The 19768-nt window shown below is 47.8% G+C and overlaps 1 protein-coding gene across 1 annotated transcript in view; it reads right to left on the bottom strand.

The window, feature by feature from the left end:
* The window catches only part of tanc2b (tetratricopeptide repeat, ankyrin repeat and coiled-coil containing 2b), a 107011-nt gene that overhangs the window by 29710 nt on the left and 57533 nt on the right, over positions 1–19768 (bottom strand). Inside the window, exons 4-5 of the mRNA XM_060037211.1 lie at positions 15631–15699; positions 9241–9420 (exon numbers count right to left, since the gene is read on the bottom strand). Of these exons, the coding sequence (XP_059893194.1) occupies positions 9241–9420; positions 15631–15699 (249 nt within the window). The remainder of the gene's footprint in view (positions 1–9240; positions 9421–15630; positions 15700–19768) is intronic.

The raw sequence follows: 19768 nt of genomic DNA on the forward strand, positions 1-19768 counted from the left end.
AGTTTTTTTCTTTTTTTATAAAAAGGAACATGGGAAGGGGGTGGTGGGGGGGTGGGGGGGGGGGGCTTCACATTAAAGGGACACCGTTTTGTCGCTCCCACTGTGGGGACGTGGGGACGATCCATACATCCATATGTATATATACACCACAGCTATCAAAGAGGATACAAACGCTCTCCGTCTCTTCGGCTCGGCCATGCCTCACACAGACCTCGTTTTACCCTTGAAAACACGCTTGCATCACTGCCGCCATCATTGTTTGCTCCAGGAGCCTAATATGGGCAAATAGGAAGTATTTTTATAACACAGCATTGTGTTTGGTGGTTCATCTTCTTTAAAAAGGAAATTGTACATCTCCCCATGACAAGGAGACACAAACGAGCCTTGAATATGGAAGGTTTGAGGGGTGAATATAGCACTATTTCGTCATGACATCTGCTCCCCTTGTCCTAACCTTGCTTCGTCAACACCTTCTTCTTATTGAAATGCGTCACTTATATTCCCAACATGTCTGTAACGCTTTTAGAATTGTCTTCAGTATTTATCTCTCCTTTTGTCTCCCCTGCTTTCCCATGCGGTCGTATTTCCCATCTGGGATCGATAAAGTGTTATCTTATCTTAAATAGTGAGCCCCATCTTCGAAACCTCCTCCGTGTGAGGTATGGCTGGATGTTTATCTTGCACAATCAGCGCCTCATCACTTTCAAATGGGTTACTGGGAACGAAGACATTAGTAGAAGAATGCAATAGTATGATTCATTCCTCTATTAATAATAGATTCATGGGTCGAATTACTGAACTTGGAACTGGATATCATTTGGAATAAGTCGATGGAGAAACACGCTAGGTCAATGTGGCTTTTCTGTGTTGGATTACTCCCCAACATTAAATTACATGCCAGATGTTTCCCCTAGATAAATGAAAATGGAAGTCCAATGAACGATATTATTATGGAATCCATAGAGGTGGGACACTAATCCACAGCATAGTTTGTACCATTATGAAAATGTGCTAAATCGTAGTAATCTCATCAGATCATCCTGAGCTTATGTCATGTCTGACAGCCAATCATTGAAGCTGCACCATATCTGTAGGCCTAGCAACAACATTCAAGTTCGAAACTTCTACCACCGTCATCGTCTAGGTAACTAACTACGTATAATGTTTCTGTGTCGCCTCAATCTCCACCGGACACGACAAAAGAAGAACACCATGGTCCCGCCGTCACAAAGTCCTTTCCCGAAATTGAATATTGAATTCTTGGCGAATGCATCGTACATTTTCGGTCATTGTTGCTGGAGAAGCTTTACAGACACATGGAGATGGGTTTTAGTTAGCATCAGGGTAACAATGCTTTGTGAGGAACTTGCGTCAAAGTCTTTTTTCAAACTTGACAGAGGGTATCAGCCAGGGTTTAATGCACAACGCAGGAAGAACATTGTGCTACTTGCCGAAGATTCATTGTCTCTTGTCCAGTCCACATATATTATATATACGGCCCACTAGGAAGATAAATTATGCCGGAGTGCATTCAGCGTGTATTCCCACAGGAGTCTGAGACAACAGTCTGAAGTAACTGTAGACTGATTTCCCCTCTACATCACGAATTGATATGATGTGCGATTTTGAGTTTGGAACGCAATAGGCCTGGGTGTTCATTACTCAAAAATGAATGATATTATGTTGTTTTAAAACAATACCGCTTTCTCCCTAGATACCGAAGAGCAATTCTACTCTCAATGTATTCTTTGGGCTCTGCTCGAGGCATCATTCCTCGGCATAAATTAGCCTTCCTGCACTCTCCCTTCATCTTTCATATTCCACCTGTGACAGGAAAGCTTAGAAATGTCACATTTCCATTCAGTGGAACAAATGACTCGGGGAGTCTGCGGTGAACACGGAGGCCCAGAGAGGAAATCAGGACGATAATTGAACAACGATTTTCTCTCCAGGTGCAAGTTGCTTGTAAGTAGCGGGCGGAGGGAAAATGGAGATTGAGATGCCCCCCCGAAATGTCAGCTCGCATACCAAATATTCAAAGAGGGTAGGAGGTGTCCAGACAAAACACAGAGCCCGGGGAAAGAGGCGCGGCTGCAGGGAAAGGTCTGAGGTGTCCCCAAATGTCAGCCTTCATTTCACAAACCTCCCCATGGACCACAATATTCCATCTGATAAAACACTCTGGCCTTTCCAATCGCATCTTGTGATCAGGCGTGGATGCACAATATGGGATGCTTTTTTGTCTTACTGTAAAGTTTTAATTGGGTTTAATAATAAAAAAGTAACAAGGGCGAATATGTAGGTACATATAAAACAAACCCGCTGTTTGGAAATACAATGAAGTTATTATGGGTTGCAGACCGTGGAGCTCAGCAATCAAGGTATTTCACGCATTGCTCTCATTATTGTAAGCAATCATCATTATTGTCAGCACAACAAAGCCGAAGGATTTCATGAACACTTGATTGACTGATAAATGCGTGAGAGTGGGAGAGAGAGAAAAAGTGTGGGGAAAAAACACAAAAGGTCATATGGCTGAAAAGGTGCTGATTTTAGGTCAGAATGCCAGCCATTTGATGTTCCATCTTCAACCGTCAATCCATAGAAAAGACTCTAATTGCATTGATTTGCTACCGGTAATTAAGGGAAGGCTGTGAAAATCCATAGGGAAAATGTTGAAATAATGCTTCTAAATGTTTCAGAGAAGGGCAGCAGATCAATCAACCCCATTACACGGCGAGGAAAACCCCCAAGCAAATAGTTTCTTTGTCAAGGAACAATAAGATCTCCCTTAAAAACGCATGCATAGAACTATCATCGCGGAGCTACACTTGTAAATCTCGCCTATTAAAACAAACAGTTTAGAAACGGCCCACATTTGGATGTATCCTGCCTCCAGACACGACGCGGCAGGAGAGGATGATAAAAAGGCGGCTTTATTTAAACAACTCCAGCAATTCTTCCTCTGATATCAACAAGACGTATGGGAAAAACAACCGCTACTAAACACCCTCAATGAAGACGGCTCGAGACGCATCGACATTCCCTTGCGATCAAACCGGACAATTTCACATTTTGACAACCCATTCAAATTCTTGCAACGTAGATAATTACAGAACCATTCTGTAAACACAACAACGATGTCTTGCATGCAAAGAAACCAAGGGAACGCCCCACGGAGCGATGCAGAGTGGATCTGGCACCAGAACCAGCACCAACCCCGGCCCCCAGTGACCCAGCCCCGGCCTGGCTAAGCAGCGCTCCCTCATGCCCTAGCTCGCGCACGCTCCTCCAATCTATTCACAGGTCGGCCCGGTGGCTTCTGGGAGCCTCCACAGGGAGCCACCACAGGGGCAGTTGTGGGGGGATTAAATCAGAAACTCATTGATTCCCCCCCCCCCCCCGAAAGGTCAGATCTTTCATAGCCGTTTCACTGCAGCAGGGCCTTGGGCTTGAATACGACCCGACCGGCCCTCACTCCGCCGGCTCCCCTCGGGCCAGGACTCAGGTGGGCCACCAGGGGGATCAAAGCTCTGCACAGGGCTCTGCTCGCCGCTGTAATCCTCCACTGCTCTCCTCTGGTGCCATTTTCTCTGCCCACTTCTTATCCTCTCTCTCTCTCGGTTCATTCTCTCTCTCTCTCGGTTCATTCTCTCTCTCTCTCGGTTCATTCTCGTTCATTCTCGTTCATTCTCTCTCTCTCTCTCTCTCTCCCTCTCTCTCCCTCCCTCTCTCTCCCTCTCCCTCCCTCTCTCTTCCCCCTCTCTCTTCCCCCTCTCTCCTTCCCCCTCTCTCCTCCCCCCTCCTCCTCCCCCTCCCCCCCCCCCCTTATCTAGTTGCTCGTCACCTTCTCACTCTGCCTCACCGGACACCGCTGGTATTTGGGCATCTGGCCTGAGATGTTTGTGTATACTATACAAACACACAGACACACACATGTACACGTAACGAAGCACACGCGCACCACTCCCACACAGAGTCCTGGCACCGTCCTGCTGTATGTGGAGGGGCGCTGGGCTGAATTAATTAAAGGGTGAGAGAGGCTGTGGTGCTTGAGACCACGGCCAATCTGGCTCCTGAGCCTTCTTCAGAGGCGGACATTGCCCTTCTGAGGACTTGAGGGCAAAGCGGAACCCGCACCGATGGCATAAGCGTCTGGGTGAGTTCAGCAAGCACGCAGACCCCCGAGAGGAGGTGACGTCGGTGAACATGTGTGACCAGCAGAGAGGACATATGATGGGGCCCGCAGGAACGCTTCGATGCCAACGTAAGCGACAAGTGAAAAGGGTAATGTCGATTTTTTTTTTGCTGAAATTACAAACAGAGTAAAATATAAAAAGATGGCTGTGAACGTCTCTCGTTTCAAATCAAAACCGAGGTGGAATTACACTTGGATTCCTTTTAATGCATTCTGTTACATTGATTGTTTAAAATTAGTTCATTCAATCTACACTCTACCTAGGTGCCTTTTCCTTGGCTCCTCCAGACAAGAACACAGAGTGGTGCTGTTGGAAACTTCTATATTAGAAGTTTATTGAAACTGCATGAGCTGGTGCGCCATGCTGCCATGCAGGAGACCTTCCTTCCTGTGTGTGTGTGTGTGTGTGTGTGTGTGTGTGTGTGTGTGTGTGTGTGTGTGTGTGTGTGTGTGTGTGTGTGTGTGTGTGTGTGTGTGTGTGTGTGTGTGTGTGTGTGTGTGTGTGTGTGTGTGTGTGTGGTGATTGCTGGTTTAACCTGTGCACACTTATTCCTCAGTGTGCAACAGGTGTGCAGCCTCCCCCAGAGTCCAAACAGTCCGACGAGGGCCAGGTGAGCCAGGTGAGGCTGCCTGAACCGGACTTCATCCACACACACACTACCACAATGAGCCTCTAAGACGTCAGAGTTATAAAATAATAAGATCGTATTTTATTGATCCCTGGCGGGAAATTAGAGGAAGCAAGTAAAGGAAAGTGGCGAGTAGAATAATGAAAATCTATAATAAAGTGACAGTGGCATTTTAATGAAAAAGAAAACAAGTATATGAAAAACAACAGCTTAGACGGCTTACTAAACATAAAGCTTGCTGCTCCTAGTCTTCAGTATACTGGCATTAGACGCCAGCAAGAGGTCCTAGACTGCTCCCTGCTGCATTAAAGACTACATAAGATTCAGATAACATTGCGGGTAACACAGATGAGCCCGCTGCATCAATATTTATTCAACAAAACAGTGAACCCACAGACACAGAAACAAACCCAGCGTGGCTGCTTTCATGTGTATTAATTGAACCAGGAGCTGTTGAACAGGTGCAGCTGTTCAGTGAATCATCAGAAGGCCCCGTTACCAATGCTTCAAGGCCCCAACCTTTCAGCGGTGTGGATGCCTTGACCTGGAGCCGAATGATTATGGCAAGCCGGTAGTGAATCCATGGCGATTGGAGGTTATCCGTCCAGGGAAGGTTAAACGATGGAAGACTCAGGGTTTCTGAAATAATGGAAGTCTCGCGGTTTTCTTGAAGACCTTAGAGGTCTTCAGGTTTACCCCTCTAATCCATTGGCTTTGGCAAGATGCTTCGTGAAGCAGAAGAGAGCTGTGTTGCGGTCGGAGAGTCAAAGACATTACGTCCTAATGTCCTTTCCTAACCTCTTTTCCTTGACCTCGTTGGAAAACGTCAAGAAGTCAAGGAAAGATGTGAAGGAGGATTCTTAGGAAAAGACAACTGCATTGCTAAGAGACTGCACTTAGACACAAGGATACGTCATTATACAACGGCGGATTTTATGGATGCGAGTCTGCCTTGGTGAAACTATGGTCTACTAAAAGTACATTTTAGATACTTTGCCCTGTGCGCTGATTTACGCAGGATATATAAACGTGGACAATACAGTGAAGAATCGAACTTTATTCCTACAGTTCGAATTAAATAATAAAAGGAATATGGGAAACTAAATGGTTTTCACATTGATAACCGTTTCTCACACTCCCTCTCCGGTATGAAAATAAATCGAGCTAATGTTGATCGCTTTTGTGAATGGTAGAACGGTGCGCCGTCTGAAAGGTTCTTGCCGCAAGGCATTGTGGGACGTCATTTTCTCTTCCCTTTGGTGAAGGACGGTCCATTGTAACCGACACTGAAAGAGATAAGAAAGGAAGCATTGAAGGCCCATTCCTCAGCTTAAAGAGAATCGAACGGCTCGTATCATGGCTGCAACTTAAATACTTCCGGGTCATTTCAGTCGCATCCTTCCTCAGCGAAAAAGACTAGACATATTTATACATATATTTATATATATAGACTGCCCTGGACATGTACAATAGAGCCTTTCCACAGAGGTTCAAAAGCACGGGGTAACTACGGAACTGTTACATTCACCTTCCAGGGCACAAGGTCCACGGTCCATGTGTGTCATCTCCACTAGTTTTCAATCTACTTCCCTTAGCCTGGTCCATAAAAAGAACAGACCCATAAATAGTATGATGAGTGCCACGTGTGTTTGTCCTAGGTTGATACCTCTGTGAAAGGGTCCATCCTTTACCACTATCAATCATGCTAAGTGACTGAGAATAAATAAGTTACATTTATCCAGGATTTATGTGAAGAGACCTGATGCACTTTACAAACCCGAGCCGGCAGAAGGACGAGGCGTTATCAAATCTGCCGTCATTCCTCAACAGCAGTATTTATCAAGCTCATTTTGAAACAATTGGTGTGATCACACACAGACACACACCCCAGGCATACACACGGTGTAATTAACAGGGATGACCTTGCAAAGATGGCTGCCCACACCCTGAAGGGGTGGGGGGAAGAGAGAGAGAGAGAGAGAGAGAGAGAGAGAGAGAGAGAGAGAGAGAGAGAGAGAGAGAGAAAAAACACATGTTTTTGCTGGAGGAAGAACTCCCCAGTGGTCTGAGAAACATCATTTCCAAGCCTTTAAACTGCCCTTCTATGAAATAAAAAACAAAAACATACAGAAACTCCTCCGGCCTGCTGGAACTCGTCAGCACCACCCCACAGAGCGCTGAGAGACGGACACAGATAGATATGAACACACTATTTGTCTGTGTGTCTGTGTGTGTGTGTGTGTGTGTGTGTGTGTGTGTGTGTGTGTGTGTGTGTGTGTGTGTGTGTGTGTGTGTGCGCATTCTCCCTTTAAAATCCTACAGTTTGGAGAGCACAAGGCCACGAAGAAGAGAACCTTTCCCCGTGATGTAAGAACCATGAGCCTGGCGATGCAGAGGAAGACACTCCATCATCATAGCAGCATCCTGGGGGCTGGTGAGCCCTAGTGGCGGGGGATGGTTAAATGAACCGTGAATGAACACCGGGAACAGCCAGGCTCAGAGCCGCCACCAGGGCTCAGGACGGGGCCCTCAATACCTCCTCGTCTTGAAGCCGTCGATAAAAAACACTCTTTGATTGATTGACGCAGGCAGCGTCACAGCGTCGTTCTTGCTGCAGGCTTTTCGAAGAGCGAGTCCACAAGATGGTGATTTAGAGAAATATGGAGTAAACAACAACGCCATCGTTGTCAAGATGGGTATTTAGAGCAATATGGAGTCTGCAACACCTTAACAGTATGGTTATTGAGACCAATATGGAGTAAACAACAACATGTTTTCAAGATGGGTATTTAGAACAATATGGAGTGCACAACAATGCCATAGCAGTCTGGTGTTTACCAGATGGGTTTTTAGAACTATACAGAGTACACAGCACCATTACAGTATGTTTTTCTTTTTTATGGCTCACACCCCACAGCCAAAAATTACAAGCCGGGAGGGAGATGGAGAGAGGCAGAGGGGAAGAGAGGGAGAGAGGTGAGGGAGAGAAAGAGAGAGTCAGAGAGAGAGAGAGAGAGAGAGAGAGAGAGAGAGAGAGAGAGAGAGAGAATGAGAGAATGAGAGAATGAGAGAATGAGAGAATCAGAGAGAGAGAGAGAGAGAGAGAGAGAGAGAGTCAGAGAGAGAGAGAGAGAGAGAGAGGGACAGCAGAGAGAGAGAAAAGGAGGACGAGAGGGAGGAAAAGAGAGAGAAAAGGAGGACGAGAGGGAGGAAAAGAGAGAGAGAGAGAGAGAGAGAGAGAGAGAGAGAGAGAGAGAAATTAGAGAGTCAGAGAAAGAAAAAGAGAGAGAGAGAGAGAGAGAGAGAGAGAGAGAGAGAGAGAGAGAGAGAGAGAGAGAGAGGGACAGCAGAGAGAGAGAAAAGGAGGACGAAAGGGAGGGAAAGAGTGAGAGACAGAGACAGAGAGAAAGATTGAGAGAGAGGTTGAGCGAAAGACAGAGAGAGAGAGAGGCAGAGAGAGAGAGAGAGAGAGAGAGAGAGAGACAGGGAGAGAGCGAGAGCAACTCCAGAGGCATTGTTCGGCCATATTTTTCCACATTCTCCCGAGTGTCGGACATTACTGTGGCAGGAAATGATTAGTGGCGGTGGGGAAGCAAAGAGCAGCACAACAGAGACGACCACAAGCTCGCAGTCCGCTGGCCGTTCCCTGGCAGCGAGGCCTGTCAATTAGGTAAGCCCGTGGTGATTAGCTGAATTGAAAATTGCAGACCTAGCCTCCAAGGGCTGGCTCCCGGCCTGTCTCCGGGCATTTACCCGGGATAAGTGCTCAGGGCTACGGGTGATAATTGCTTATCAGCGATCAGTGGGATGACAACACAAAAGCATTTCCCCTCGCCCGACACTCCAGGTCACACACGTGATAAAAGCTGTGCATTTAAAGGCACTCTTTAAGCATGGGCTTACGGTCCTGCAGGGGGTGCAGCAGGGAGTGTGGACGGGCAGACGCTCTCAAGATGGATTCATATTCGACCCAAATCGCTGTGGTGTCCGCCTTCAAGGTTTCAACAGAGCGCTCTGAATCTATTCAAAACATTGTGCCCAGACAAAATTGCACCTTCTCCCCTTACTTTGTTGTTCTCGTCGTACAAAGCATGTGCGACAACAAAGCGTCTGTGTGCGTGTGCGTGTGTGTGTGTGTGTGTATACGAGTGTGAATGTGGGTATATATGTGTGTGTGTGTATGTGTGTGTATATGAGTGTGTGTGTGTGCGTGTATACGTGTTTAGATAAGCGTGTGTATATGTGTTTATACTGTAAGTGTGTGTGTGTGTGTGTGTGCGCGGGCGTGCATATGTGTGTGCGTGCGTGTGTGTATGTGTTGGTCTGTGTTCGTCCATATGCGTGCTTGCGTGCGTGCGTATTCCCGACGTGACCACGTCGAGGCCCCCTCTAGGGGGCGATGCTGAGCCCTACCTGTGATCTTCTTCACGGGCTGCAGGCGGACGTTGACGGCCTGGTGGGCCAGCAGGGGGGAGGAGGGCAGCGAGCGCGACACGCCCTCCATGATGCGGATGTGCTGCATGCCCTCGGTCATGGACAGGGGGGGCACACCGTAGTCTCCGTCGAAGGCACAGTCACTGTCTATACTGCCACCTGCAGGACGGGAGGGGGATTACACCATGAGAACACTGGGAAGGGGAGACTACATTTACATTGACATTTAGCCAACGCTTTTGTACACAATGACTCATAATAAGAACTTTTATCGCAAGAAAGAGAAACATTAATATATCGCTGTCGGTGCAGTAAGGATCCAACCTGACTCTCGCCAGATGAATTTCGTTCCACCTAGCTCAACTCCTCCATCTCGGATCGCTCCCGTTCACCCGTTTGGACGAGATTTGGGGACCATATCGAATGGTAGAGCCATCAGGACCGCCGGGCGGGATTTTTATAGATGTGACGTAGTGGCCGGAGAAGCGACGTCACATCACAATGGCGGCTGGCATCGAGGAAGCAAGCGTCAACATTGATGCTGCTATTTCATCCGTGATGTCCAATCTAGCAAATATTCTTTCTTTAAAAGAACATCAGAGAACGGCTGCGTCTCTCTCATCAACGTAACGGGTTTGTATTGATGCGAGTGGTTGAAGTAGCATGTCAATAAAGATGACGGACAAGTGGTTTATCCAATCATATGCAAGGATTTTTGACGAGGCCCAGACTTCTAAAACACCTCTCCAATGGAGTGATCCCAGATGGATGAGTGGAGCTAAGGGGAACAAAGATCGCTAGGAGGTAGAGCGGGTTGGCTGGTAACCTGAAGGTTGTTGGTTCGATCCCTGGCTCCTCCTAGCTGAGTGTCGAGGTGTCCATAAATGCAGTCCATTTACATTTATAAGATGCTACAACATGGTAAATACTATTTTTAGGAGCCTGGGACGTACAACACGCAATACATCAAAATTGGATAAGAGGGTTTTGGGGATGTTAAGGGGGGAGGCTATGCAGAGTCTAGATAAACTCTGAACTAGGGGTACAAAGTTTGCAAATACCCCCCAATAGGCAGTGCAGCATTCATGACTAACTTAAAGCTAGGGTGGGCGATTTTGGAGAAAACAGCCGTTGAGATTCCGTCGCGTGCTCTCTGGCCCGTCCCTGCCACGCTACCTGCTGTAGGTCCTCCCACCGAACGTCAGTTATGCGCGTTCATGTGAATTCAGTTACATTGATAGGAAGACGAAACACCATGTCCGATTCCGAGGTAATTAAACATTAGTGCTGATTGCTACATAAGTACATATATAGCATCAACATCTTACTCACAGACATACCATGTATGTTATCTTAAAATCATTGCCATTGCGCTGGTAGGCCTAAGAAAGGTAGCTGTATCAGCCAAGCAAGATAGCAAACTAATTGCAACTGTAGTTCGTTAGCATAAGAACAAAAGCAAAAAAAAAAAAAAAAACTCCTTCTCCATGATAACAGAATTCTTCTAGGTCTCCCTCTTATCAATATTGACAATCGATATGATCTCTTTACTGTCGTTGTCCATCATTGTGTATGTACAGTACTGTGCTGAAAAAATATATATATTTGATAAAATAACACAGAAAGCCAGATTACACACAAGGAAACCGTCACTTCAAAGCGATCGCGAAACTGAGCTAGGCTGCTGCTAGCTTGCAACAACGTTATAACAATACATGGAATATCATATGCTAGACTTCCCTCGCAGTGCTTATCTTGGCAGTTGTGTCAACGTTGCTTTTATACAAACGTGACTCGGACATTATCCACAGTTGAGTTGAAGCCTAGGACACGTGTTAGCACAATCTCTGTGTTATTCCGACAGCCAGGGTTGGTGTGACCATAACTAACCTATAAAACGGACCGGGAAAAGAACCATCGGCTGATGCAAGACATCCTACAGAACCGTATTGAAATGGTTACATTACAGAACCGTAATGTAACGGTTATCGTGGCTTTGCTTAGTAAAAAAACATACCAGCCGACACTTTACATATTCATCGCAATATACCATGGAGGGATAGCACAATTCCTTACCTGTCTATAAGAAATATAGCCATCTCAGCGTCCGATTTTAAGTTTCTCCGGTCACGTAACTCTCTCCATCCCTCCATAAGCCACGCCGATGTTTACTCTGGTTTTATTTCGAGCTCTCTCCGCCTCCCTTTTAGTAGCTGTCCTTTCAACAAGTGTCTTTCCTCTTTTTTTCTCTGTCTTAGTGGTGTTAGTTGATGGTATCCGGGGAATGGGAAATTTATGGGCCGTTGATGAAGACACGGCTATTCATTTGTTGTCCGCCGTAGTAGTACAAAACTGTCAGACCGCTAGGCTCGTGAACGCTCACGCAGGGACGCACCAACGTCGTTGCCAAGGTGACCGGACAGTCCCACAGCCAATAAGAACGGAGAATCGGAGCCTCGCTCTGATTGGTCAAAGTGTACATGAGCGGTGGCAATTTTTGGGTGCGGCCCACAGAGGCAGGGGAGAGCAAAGTTATGAGCAGATATTCTCAGAGCACTTCACCTACATATAGCTGACTGGCTATTAGGACAGTTTTGCCAAATATTACAGTAAAGAAATTACCCACCCTAGCTTTAATGTTAAATATACACGTTAAGGTTAGCTACAATGGCACAATGTCTAATGCATCCCACACAACGGCCTTTTTAAGCAGTGCTTAAAAAGCTATGCTTCAAAATAGCAAAGCCGCACACCAAACCCAGTAGCTAGCCACACTCTAATATAGAATCGCCATCTCTTCACTCCTCGATCAAAACACACATCATATCATTCTTGGTATGATCAAGACCCTAGAGTTTTTGGTTCATAGTCATATAATTATATGGGACTGCTCATCACGTCGTACATGCCATGGACTCCCATCGTAAACAACACTGGTGATACTCTTAATAAGCCATTCATTACTGTAACGGCATCGCCGCGGTGTGCAGGGCTGGTATGGTTGTAAGGGGAAGCAGCCTCGCAACAGGCTCCACACTGCCCCCCCCCCCCCCCCCCGGTAAACAACAGCTTTATTAAAGCTGCGACTAACCACCAGAAATGTCTCGCTGTATTGCACAAAATAGTGCACAGTCATGGCCGACAGTAAGAGTTTTGTTACAGGGAGAGGGAGAAAAAAAACGGACTCTGAACAATGGAACAAAGACGAGTGAAGTTCACCCACTCAAACGAAAATGCCAGTCAAAATGTGTTCTTTTTTACCCTTTGTCTCCCTGCGTCTGAAGTCCCATGCACAGCCAAGAGCTCGCAGACACACACGGGAACACACAGGCACACACACACACACCTCTTTTTATTGGTGAACAACTACCATCCACTGCTCTTTGTGACGACTCCATATCCATTTAATTATCTTTCACTTAAATCGCTCCCCCGGCGTCGACCGGTCGATTCCCGGCAGATTGTTGCCGTTGAATCAACTGGTCGGGCAACGCGTCTCACATCAGATCCGAGCCGTCGCTCGGGAGCCTAGAATCCATTAACAGCCACCGGTCTGCGACAAGCGCGCATGAATAGGTCTGAGACGCTGAGAACAGACGGACGGACGGTCAACGTCGGCACCATTTCAGAGGAGTTTCTCGACTTTGTTCACTTGGGAATGTCTGAGAGTTCGGGAAACACAAGTAGTGTTCAAGGCCGTGTGTGAATACATGCCTGGAGAATGTGAACACGGTTTGCTATTTGGAAAGTGGTCTTGGGCAAAACAATAGCAGCACGGCGACACGACGGGTTGCAGGAGCTCATCTATCCTGCGCGCGAGTTATTATTTTCTCCGGCGAGTAAACAACTCTCTGCATCACTGTATGTCTGTACGTCGCATTCTTCTCCGGCTGTCACCCGTCCTGGTGCAGATCGCTCTGGTGCCAGCTATGCACCTGCCTATCAATGGACCCCCCCCCATTTTTGGGGGGGCTACACCAGCCATTCAGGAAGTTGTAGCAACGCAGGTCCGATTCCCTTCCGTGGTCCTTTGCTACTTATCATCCACTCCCTTCTCCCAACAGCTTACTTTCACTCTTTCCTGGCATGTCCACAAAGGCTCCAAAAAATCCCTTTCAAATATATTGAAATAAAACGTGCCATTTCGCTTAGTCACTTAAAACGGTATTCATCCAAAAAATAAAATAAAAAATAAAGCCACTGTTGAATGTCAACAGTTCAGAGTCCTTTTTCCCCCCCCGCCGTTGGCATTTGACTGTTTTTATAATGACATTTGCATAGCGAGCAGCTTTCTGATCCTCTCCATGTTAATGTGCACTCCACTCCCCCTCTCGCCCGGTCCCCTGCTGCATCTTCACCACGACCGCCTCGACACGTCGTCCGCCCGCACCGGCACCAACACGCCGCTCGTTAACCAATCACACGACTCGCGCCTGACTATTAAGAAGCGCGTGCAATTACCTCCAGTCCCTTGGATGATTCTATTTCGCTTTTTCTTTTTTTTAAGCTGTCAGGTACCATTTGGCGACACAAGCCTCTCTTGGCCCCAGCGTGCGAGTTTTCTTCCCAGCTAGTGAGCGGCACAAACAGCCACGTACAGACGTTGACAGGGAGGGAGAATTTATAATTGGCCACAGCGTCCCTGTCAAGCGCTGACATTGGTTCTATTGATGTTATATCTGTCGTTGTCGTTTTCCCCTCGCTATACACTACAGCCCGGAGAGAAGCTCAGATCGAGGAGAGTAAATTACAGGGAGGGGAAATGGTACCGTACACCGAATGGCGTCCGTACATTGTCAATATGACACCGCCTGGAAGCGTCACACACACACAATGACCCTCTGTGAAGTCTGGGGGGATATCTTACATCTTCAAATAGGAGCCTGCAGGAAATGGGTGAAATATAATAATCATAATAATAATAATAATAAAAAGTAAAGGCTATCCTGAAATAATAACACTTGTGGGTGAAGTATTACTATTATGAATATCATCATCATTATTATTATTCTTATGACAAATTTTTCAAACATTGTTTTGACAAGCTTTAAAGTACCCTGCTGAGCGAACTAACTTGTTGACCTTCAGCTCAAACTATTCCAGACACAACAATTCCTAGCCGGCAGTGCAGTGCAATGGAAGACACAGCTTTGAGTTCCTGGTGGTTTCACACAGAAAAACCCTCCACAGGCCACATTAGCCCTGAGCTATTTCTGCCCCTGCCCGTCCCGAAGCTCCTGACCGACCCGATAAGAGGGGGTTAAATGGGCCGGAGCACGGAGGTCGACGCAAAGACCTTCAACATGGTCTTCGCCCCCTCACATCCTTCTATATCACAATCCATCTTCTACTATCTTCTACTTATAAAACTTTACAGAAAGATACTTCAGAATGAAGTGCATAATGTACAATAGATGAATTGAATATAGTTGTGAATAAAATAACACATTGTAATACATACATGTATATATATATATATAAAGTTCAGCCCACGAATACAAACAATACGACATAATACACACGTACATAAACATTTAGTTATCTGAATGGACTGGGACGATAGATAAGGTCAACAGAAGTCTGCCGATATTGACGCCGTTTTGTTTCCCTCTTCATTGTTTGTCATTTCCAACTAAACAATAAAAAATATGATTCAATTAAATCAATGTAATTAAATGAGCCAGCGTCCGGTTGGCATGTGCATGTGTATGTGTGTGTGTGTGTGTGTGTGTGTGTGTGTGCGGAGGTCTGTTTCTGTGTGTGTGTGGGGGTGCGCATGTGTGTGTGTGTGTGGGGGTGCGTATGTGTGTGTGTGTGTGTGTGTGTGTGGGGGTGCGTATGTGTGTGTGTGTGTGGGGGTGCGTATGTGTGTGTGTGTGTGTGTGTGTGTGTGTGGGGGTGCGTATGTGTGTGTGTGTGTGTGTGTGTGTGTGGGGGTGCGTATGTGTGTGTGTGTGTGTGTGTGTGTGTGGGGGTGCGTATGTGTGTGTGTGTGTGTGTGTGTGTGGGGGTGCGTATGTGTGTGTGTGTGTGTGGGGGTGCGTATGTGTGTGTGTGTGTGTGTGTGTGTGGGGGTGCGTATGTGTGTGTGTGTGTGTGTGTGTGTGTGTGGGGGTGCGTATGTGTGTGTGTGTGTGTGTGTGTGTGGGGGTGCGTATGTGTGTGTGTGTGTGTGTGTGTGTGTGGGGGTGCGTATGTGTGTGTGTGTGTGTGTGTGTGTGGGGGTGCGTATGTGTGTGTGTGTGTGTGTGTGTGTGGGGGTGCGTATGTGTGTGTGTGTGTGTGTGTGTGTGGGGGTGCGTGTGTGTGTGTGTGTGTGTGTCTGTAGGTCGGTGCAGGTGTGTGTGTCGGTGGGCGCACGGTGCTCACCTTGGCCGGCGTGGCTCAGCGGGTGGTCTAGAGGCGAGCGGGGGTCTCCCAGGTCCTCGGTCCCACCATCTGCAGCCCAGGAGCAAGAGAAGGACAGAGACGGGGAGTGAGCGCGGTGGCGCTGGCGTCTGCGTTTGCGGCGCGGCGGGGGGGCCGTGAACCCCCCGTGCCGCCGCGGAACACCCTGCTCCCCAAACAGGGAGGTCGCCGACCCCACCACCCCGAGAACGGTGCTGACACAGAGCCCCACGACGACGCCCCTCCGCCCGGGGCCCGCGCGGCCCCCGCCCGGGGCCAGGCGAGACCCCACCGCCAGGCTCCACTGCCTCCAGCGCCGTCCTGCGGAGAGGACGCGGCGGCGGCGGCGGCGGGACTCCCCCTGCCCCGTCGGCGGAAACATCCGCAGCTCTTCCTCCCCCGTCACCGCGCACGCCGAGATCCCCTCCGGCCCCCCCGAGACCCCCACGCCCCACCCCCCGTTCCTCTGCGCGGGGATGGCTGCCGTCGGCTAACTGGTCCCAGTGGCTCGGCGATCAGGGGCGATCTGCGGCGCGCGGGGGGGGGGGGGGGGGGGGGTGCGGCTCACCCCTGTGATCTACACACGGCTAACGATATGAAGATCAATGAGGCCCGGGGGAGCCGGCCGGCGGACGAGGGGCGGGCGGGCGGAGGGGACGGGGCGCTCGCTGGGGCGTCGACGTCCACACAGCCGGGGCCGTGCTGTGCCTCTCTTCTCTGGCTTTGTGAAGGGCGGCGCTCTACCAAGGGGTGCTTCCAGCCGCGCCTTGATTTATACCCACGATAAATGTTTCCCGCCACGGCGGGGTCGACGATTCATTTAGCTCCGGCCTGTGGGCTTTTGTTTTTTAAACAATGGCTTCAGATGAAGACGGACGCCGCGCTTGTTGTGCGACGCGGCGGGCTCTTTATCGCGGGGGAGTGTGTGCTTTGGCGAGCCCTCCCGAGCTGTGCTTTAATCAAATATCCTCCATTGTCAGCACGGACGTACACAAACAGCCGTCCAAAGGCTATCTCCCCCATCTGAAATACACACACAGCGATGCAGTGTGTGTGTGTGTACGTGTGTGTGTGTGTACGTACGTGTGTGTGCGTACGTGTGTACGTGTGTGTGTGTGTGTGTACGTGTGTGTGTGTGTGTACGTGTGTGTGTGTACGTGTGTGTGTGTACGTGTGTGTGTACGTGTGTGTGTGTGTGTGTGTGTGTGTGTGTGTGTGTGTGTGTGTGTGTGTGTGTGTGTGTGTGTGTGTGCGTGTGCGTGCGGCTGTTGACACACAGCTGGATAGATTGGCTGGGCCGGTGGAAAGATCAAGCTTGTCAATAGTCCGATAGAATAAGCCACAGGGCAGAGTCGTGGGAGAATTGGGCCACTCAGATTGACACTGATCGCGGAAAAAATACTCGCTGTGGAGGTAAGGGTGCCATTGTTCACAGAGTCAACCGCGGGGTCGATCCGACACAATGAACTCTGCTGTTGGCTTTCAGAAACACCAACCTGGGTGAACTATTCGTAACTTGCCGTTATTAAAACATGTGCAGCCAATCTTGAAACCCGAAGAACTCGCTCTTTCCGCGACACCAACAACAACGATAACAATAACAACAGCCAACTGAGATCCTTTCAAAAATAGTCTGTTTTCCTGATTGGCTAAATGGTAGAAAAATCAATAGCGGCCTCAGAGAAAGACGTAAGTCGGCTATGTACGTCACTTCCGCCATGAGGAGGGAAAGAAATTATCACACACCGACATACACCCACTTGACAAAATAGATTTGGCACGGCTCAGGCCTCTGTACTCATTATAATGGCTTCACAGATGAAGTACGGAGCAGTGTGTTGATGACTAATTTGCCATTGTAACTTTGCATTCTCTGCCACCCATTGTAATGATGTAAAACATGACAATGAAATCATTTATTTTGCAAAATGGATACGGGCATCCGCTCTTAATGAGAGAAGAAACAAGAGGGAACGCAGGATACGGCTACGAGACACACATCGAGGTCACTGGAACTGCCCTCGCGAAACATGGATTTCAAATGTATCCACCCACAACAACAACGTCTCCGTGATCAGTGCTTCGCTTCGGTTCAGGGTGTTTACTGGTCGTCTCTTCAGTGCATTTAAGCGGCCCTTTGCAAAGGGGCTCTACTCAGGCCAGCTATTGCTTTGTGGTTACCGGTGATCTGTGGGGCAGCCAGAACATCTGCCGTTCATTGTGCCTCAAGACGGATCGATGGCCTATTAAGCAGCGAACATGCATTGGGAGGACCCCATCGCTGACAGAAGACGAAGACATGTTTTCATCCCAACCGCGAGGACCGATAGAAGCCATCAGGCGGGCTCTTTGAAACTATCTGTCAAGCGGGCGTGCGGTCAACAGCCACACAGACGAGATGGAGTGGGGGTTGGAAGGGAATTAAACTCGATACTAAATGTCTCTTATTTGTGCTCGCTTCAAAACAGTACAAAGAGACCACTTTCGGAGAATTCTGTTAATCGTGATTGGGGCTAAATTGGATGTAAAAAATAAAAAGTGTGCACTATTTGTCAGGATAAATACTCGACCATTTGAGGCGGACAACTCAGTGTTACGAGAGTACGTCACTCGTCCGCAGGGTAACAACATTTGAGTAAAACACCAAATGTCAAAAGCGACGACGTAGACGGAGACAATGTCTTCAGAACTGATCCACATCATCAACATAAAAGTGCCATCGCAAGTGAAGGAAGAGAACAGAATGTCAAGGTCTCCATTTGACTAAAGTGGAGGACGTCAGTGAGTGGAATTAGAGACAAATGCCTTGCAGAAGTAGTTTTAGGACTCACTAGCCTCTTTTGTCGTGGGAGAAAAAGTACAATACTGAAAATAGAAAACTGCAGAGGCCACCTCAATAGTGCCCAGAGAGTGTGTGCACTAATCTAAAGTGTGCTTCACTTATTGTTGTCCAGTGTGTCAATGTACTTTATGTGCAGCCATCCTTGAAAGGCCTGGGAACAGCACGGCTTTACACGCTGGATCATGCTTTGAAAAGCTGGAGGTAAATACCAGTAAATCAGACGGAAAAAAATAAATGGGACTTTGCAGGAACTATAACAGTAAAACATGCTGACATTCTTCAGAAGACCGGAGCCCACACACACACAAACACAGAAAGTCAATTTTCTATGTCGTATAGGATTCGTTTCTGTGTCAGGGTACTCTGATGTATTCGTTCCTAATGGCTGCATGAGTTAATGTGTGTGGTATGCTTGATTGTGTGTTAAAAAGCTAAAACGACCAAAGGCTTCATCACTACACTTGACATGTAACTCACCGGTTCACGAACCCATGAAAATCTAAGGTTTAGGGCTACTTTAACATCAAAACAATATTCTTTCGGCCGAGTAAAAAAAGTGGAAAATCCCAACGGAGCTTGGGCAATCTCACACCCAGACGTACAACATATGCTACACCGTAGAGATAAACTCTTCATTTACATCAAGTGGGAACAAAACATGGAGGCAACTTCGCACGCAAGCACATGCTAGCATACAATAAAAACAGCAATGAAACTCAGAAAAACAGGAAACCTTGTTGTGGTCTCAAAAATCCCACGGCTTGAAACACAAACACACACAAGACTGCTGAGAGAGATATTTCCAACTGCTTACTCTCACAGCCGGGTCTGCTGTAAAACGGGAAGCTGTGGGCTTTGACATTCTGCCAGGAAAAGACAATAGGACACTGCTTTGATGCACAGAGTGTGTGTGTGTGTATATATTTATCTGTGCTTTTGTGTGAATGAGAGAGAAAGATCGAGAGAGAGTGGGTGAGAGAGAGAGAGTGAGATAGAGAGAGAGAAAAGAGGTACGTCAACTAGGCCTCCGCATACCTTCCACACTACCACGTCATTCCAGTCTTACAAACGACAATTATTTGGGACGTGCTTTCGATCCACATGTCTTTCTGTGTCCTTGCTGACCGCGGTCCGATGTGTCACGGACCCAGTGAATAGAACCCGGGCGGCCATTTAAGACCCCATTAGCAGAAACACAACCAAGGTTAAGGAAATTGGAACCAAGTATTTCTCAACATTGTGTTTGAGTTTGGCTTCGTACTTCCTCACAGACGGCGA

The sequence above is a fragment of the Gadus macrocephalus genome, chromosome 18 (assembly GCF_031168955.1).
Source record: "Gadus macrocephalus chromosome 18, ASM3116895v1".
In the NCBI taxonomy this organism is placed as follows: Eukaryota; Metazoa; Chordata; class Actinopteri; order Gadiformes; family Gadidae; genus Gadus; species Gadus macrocephalus.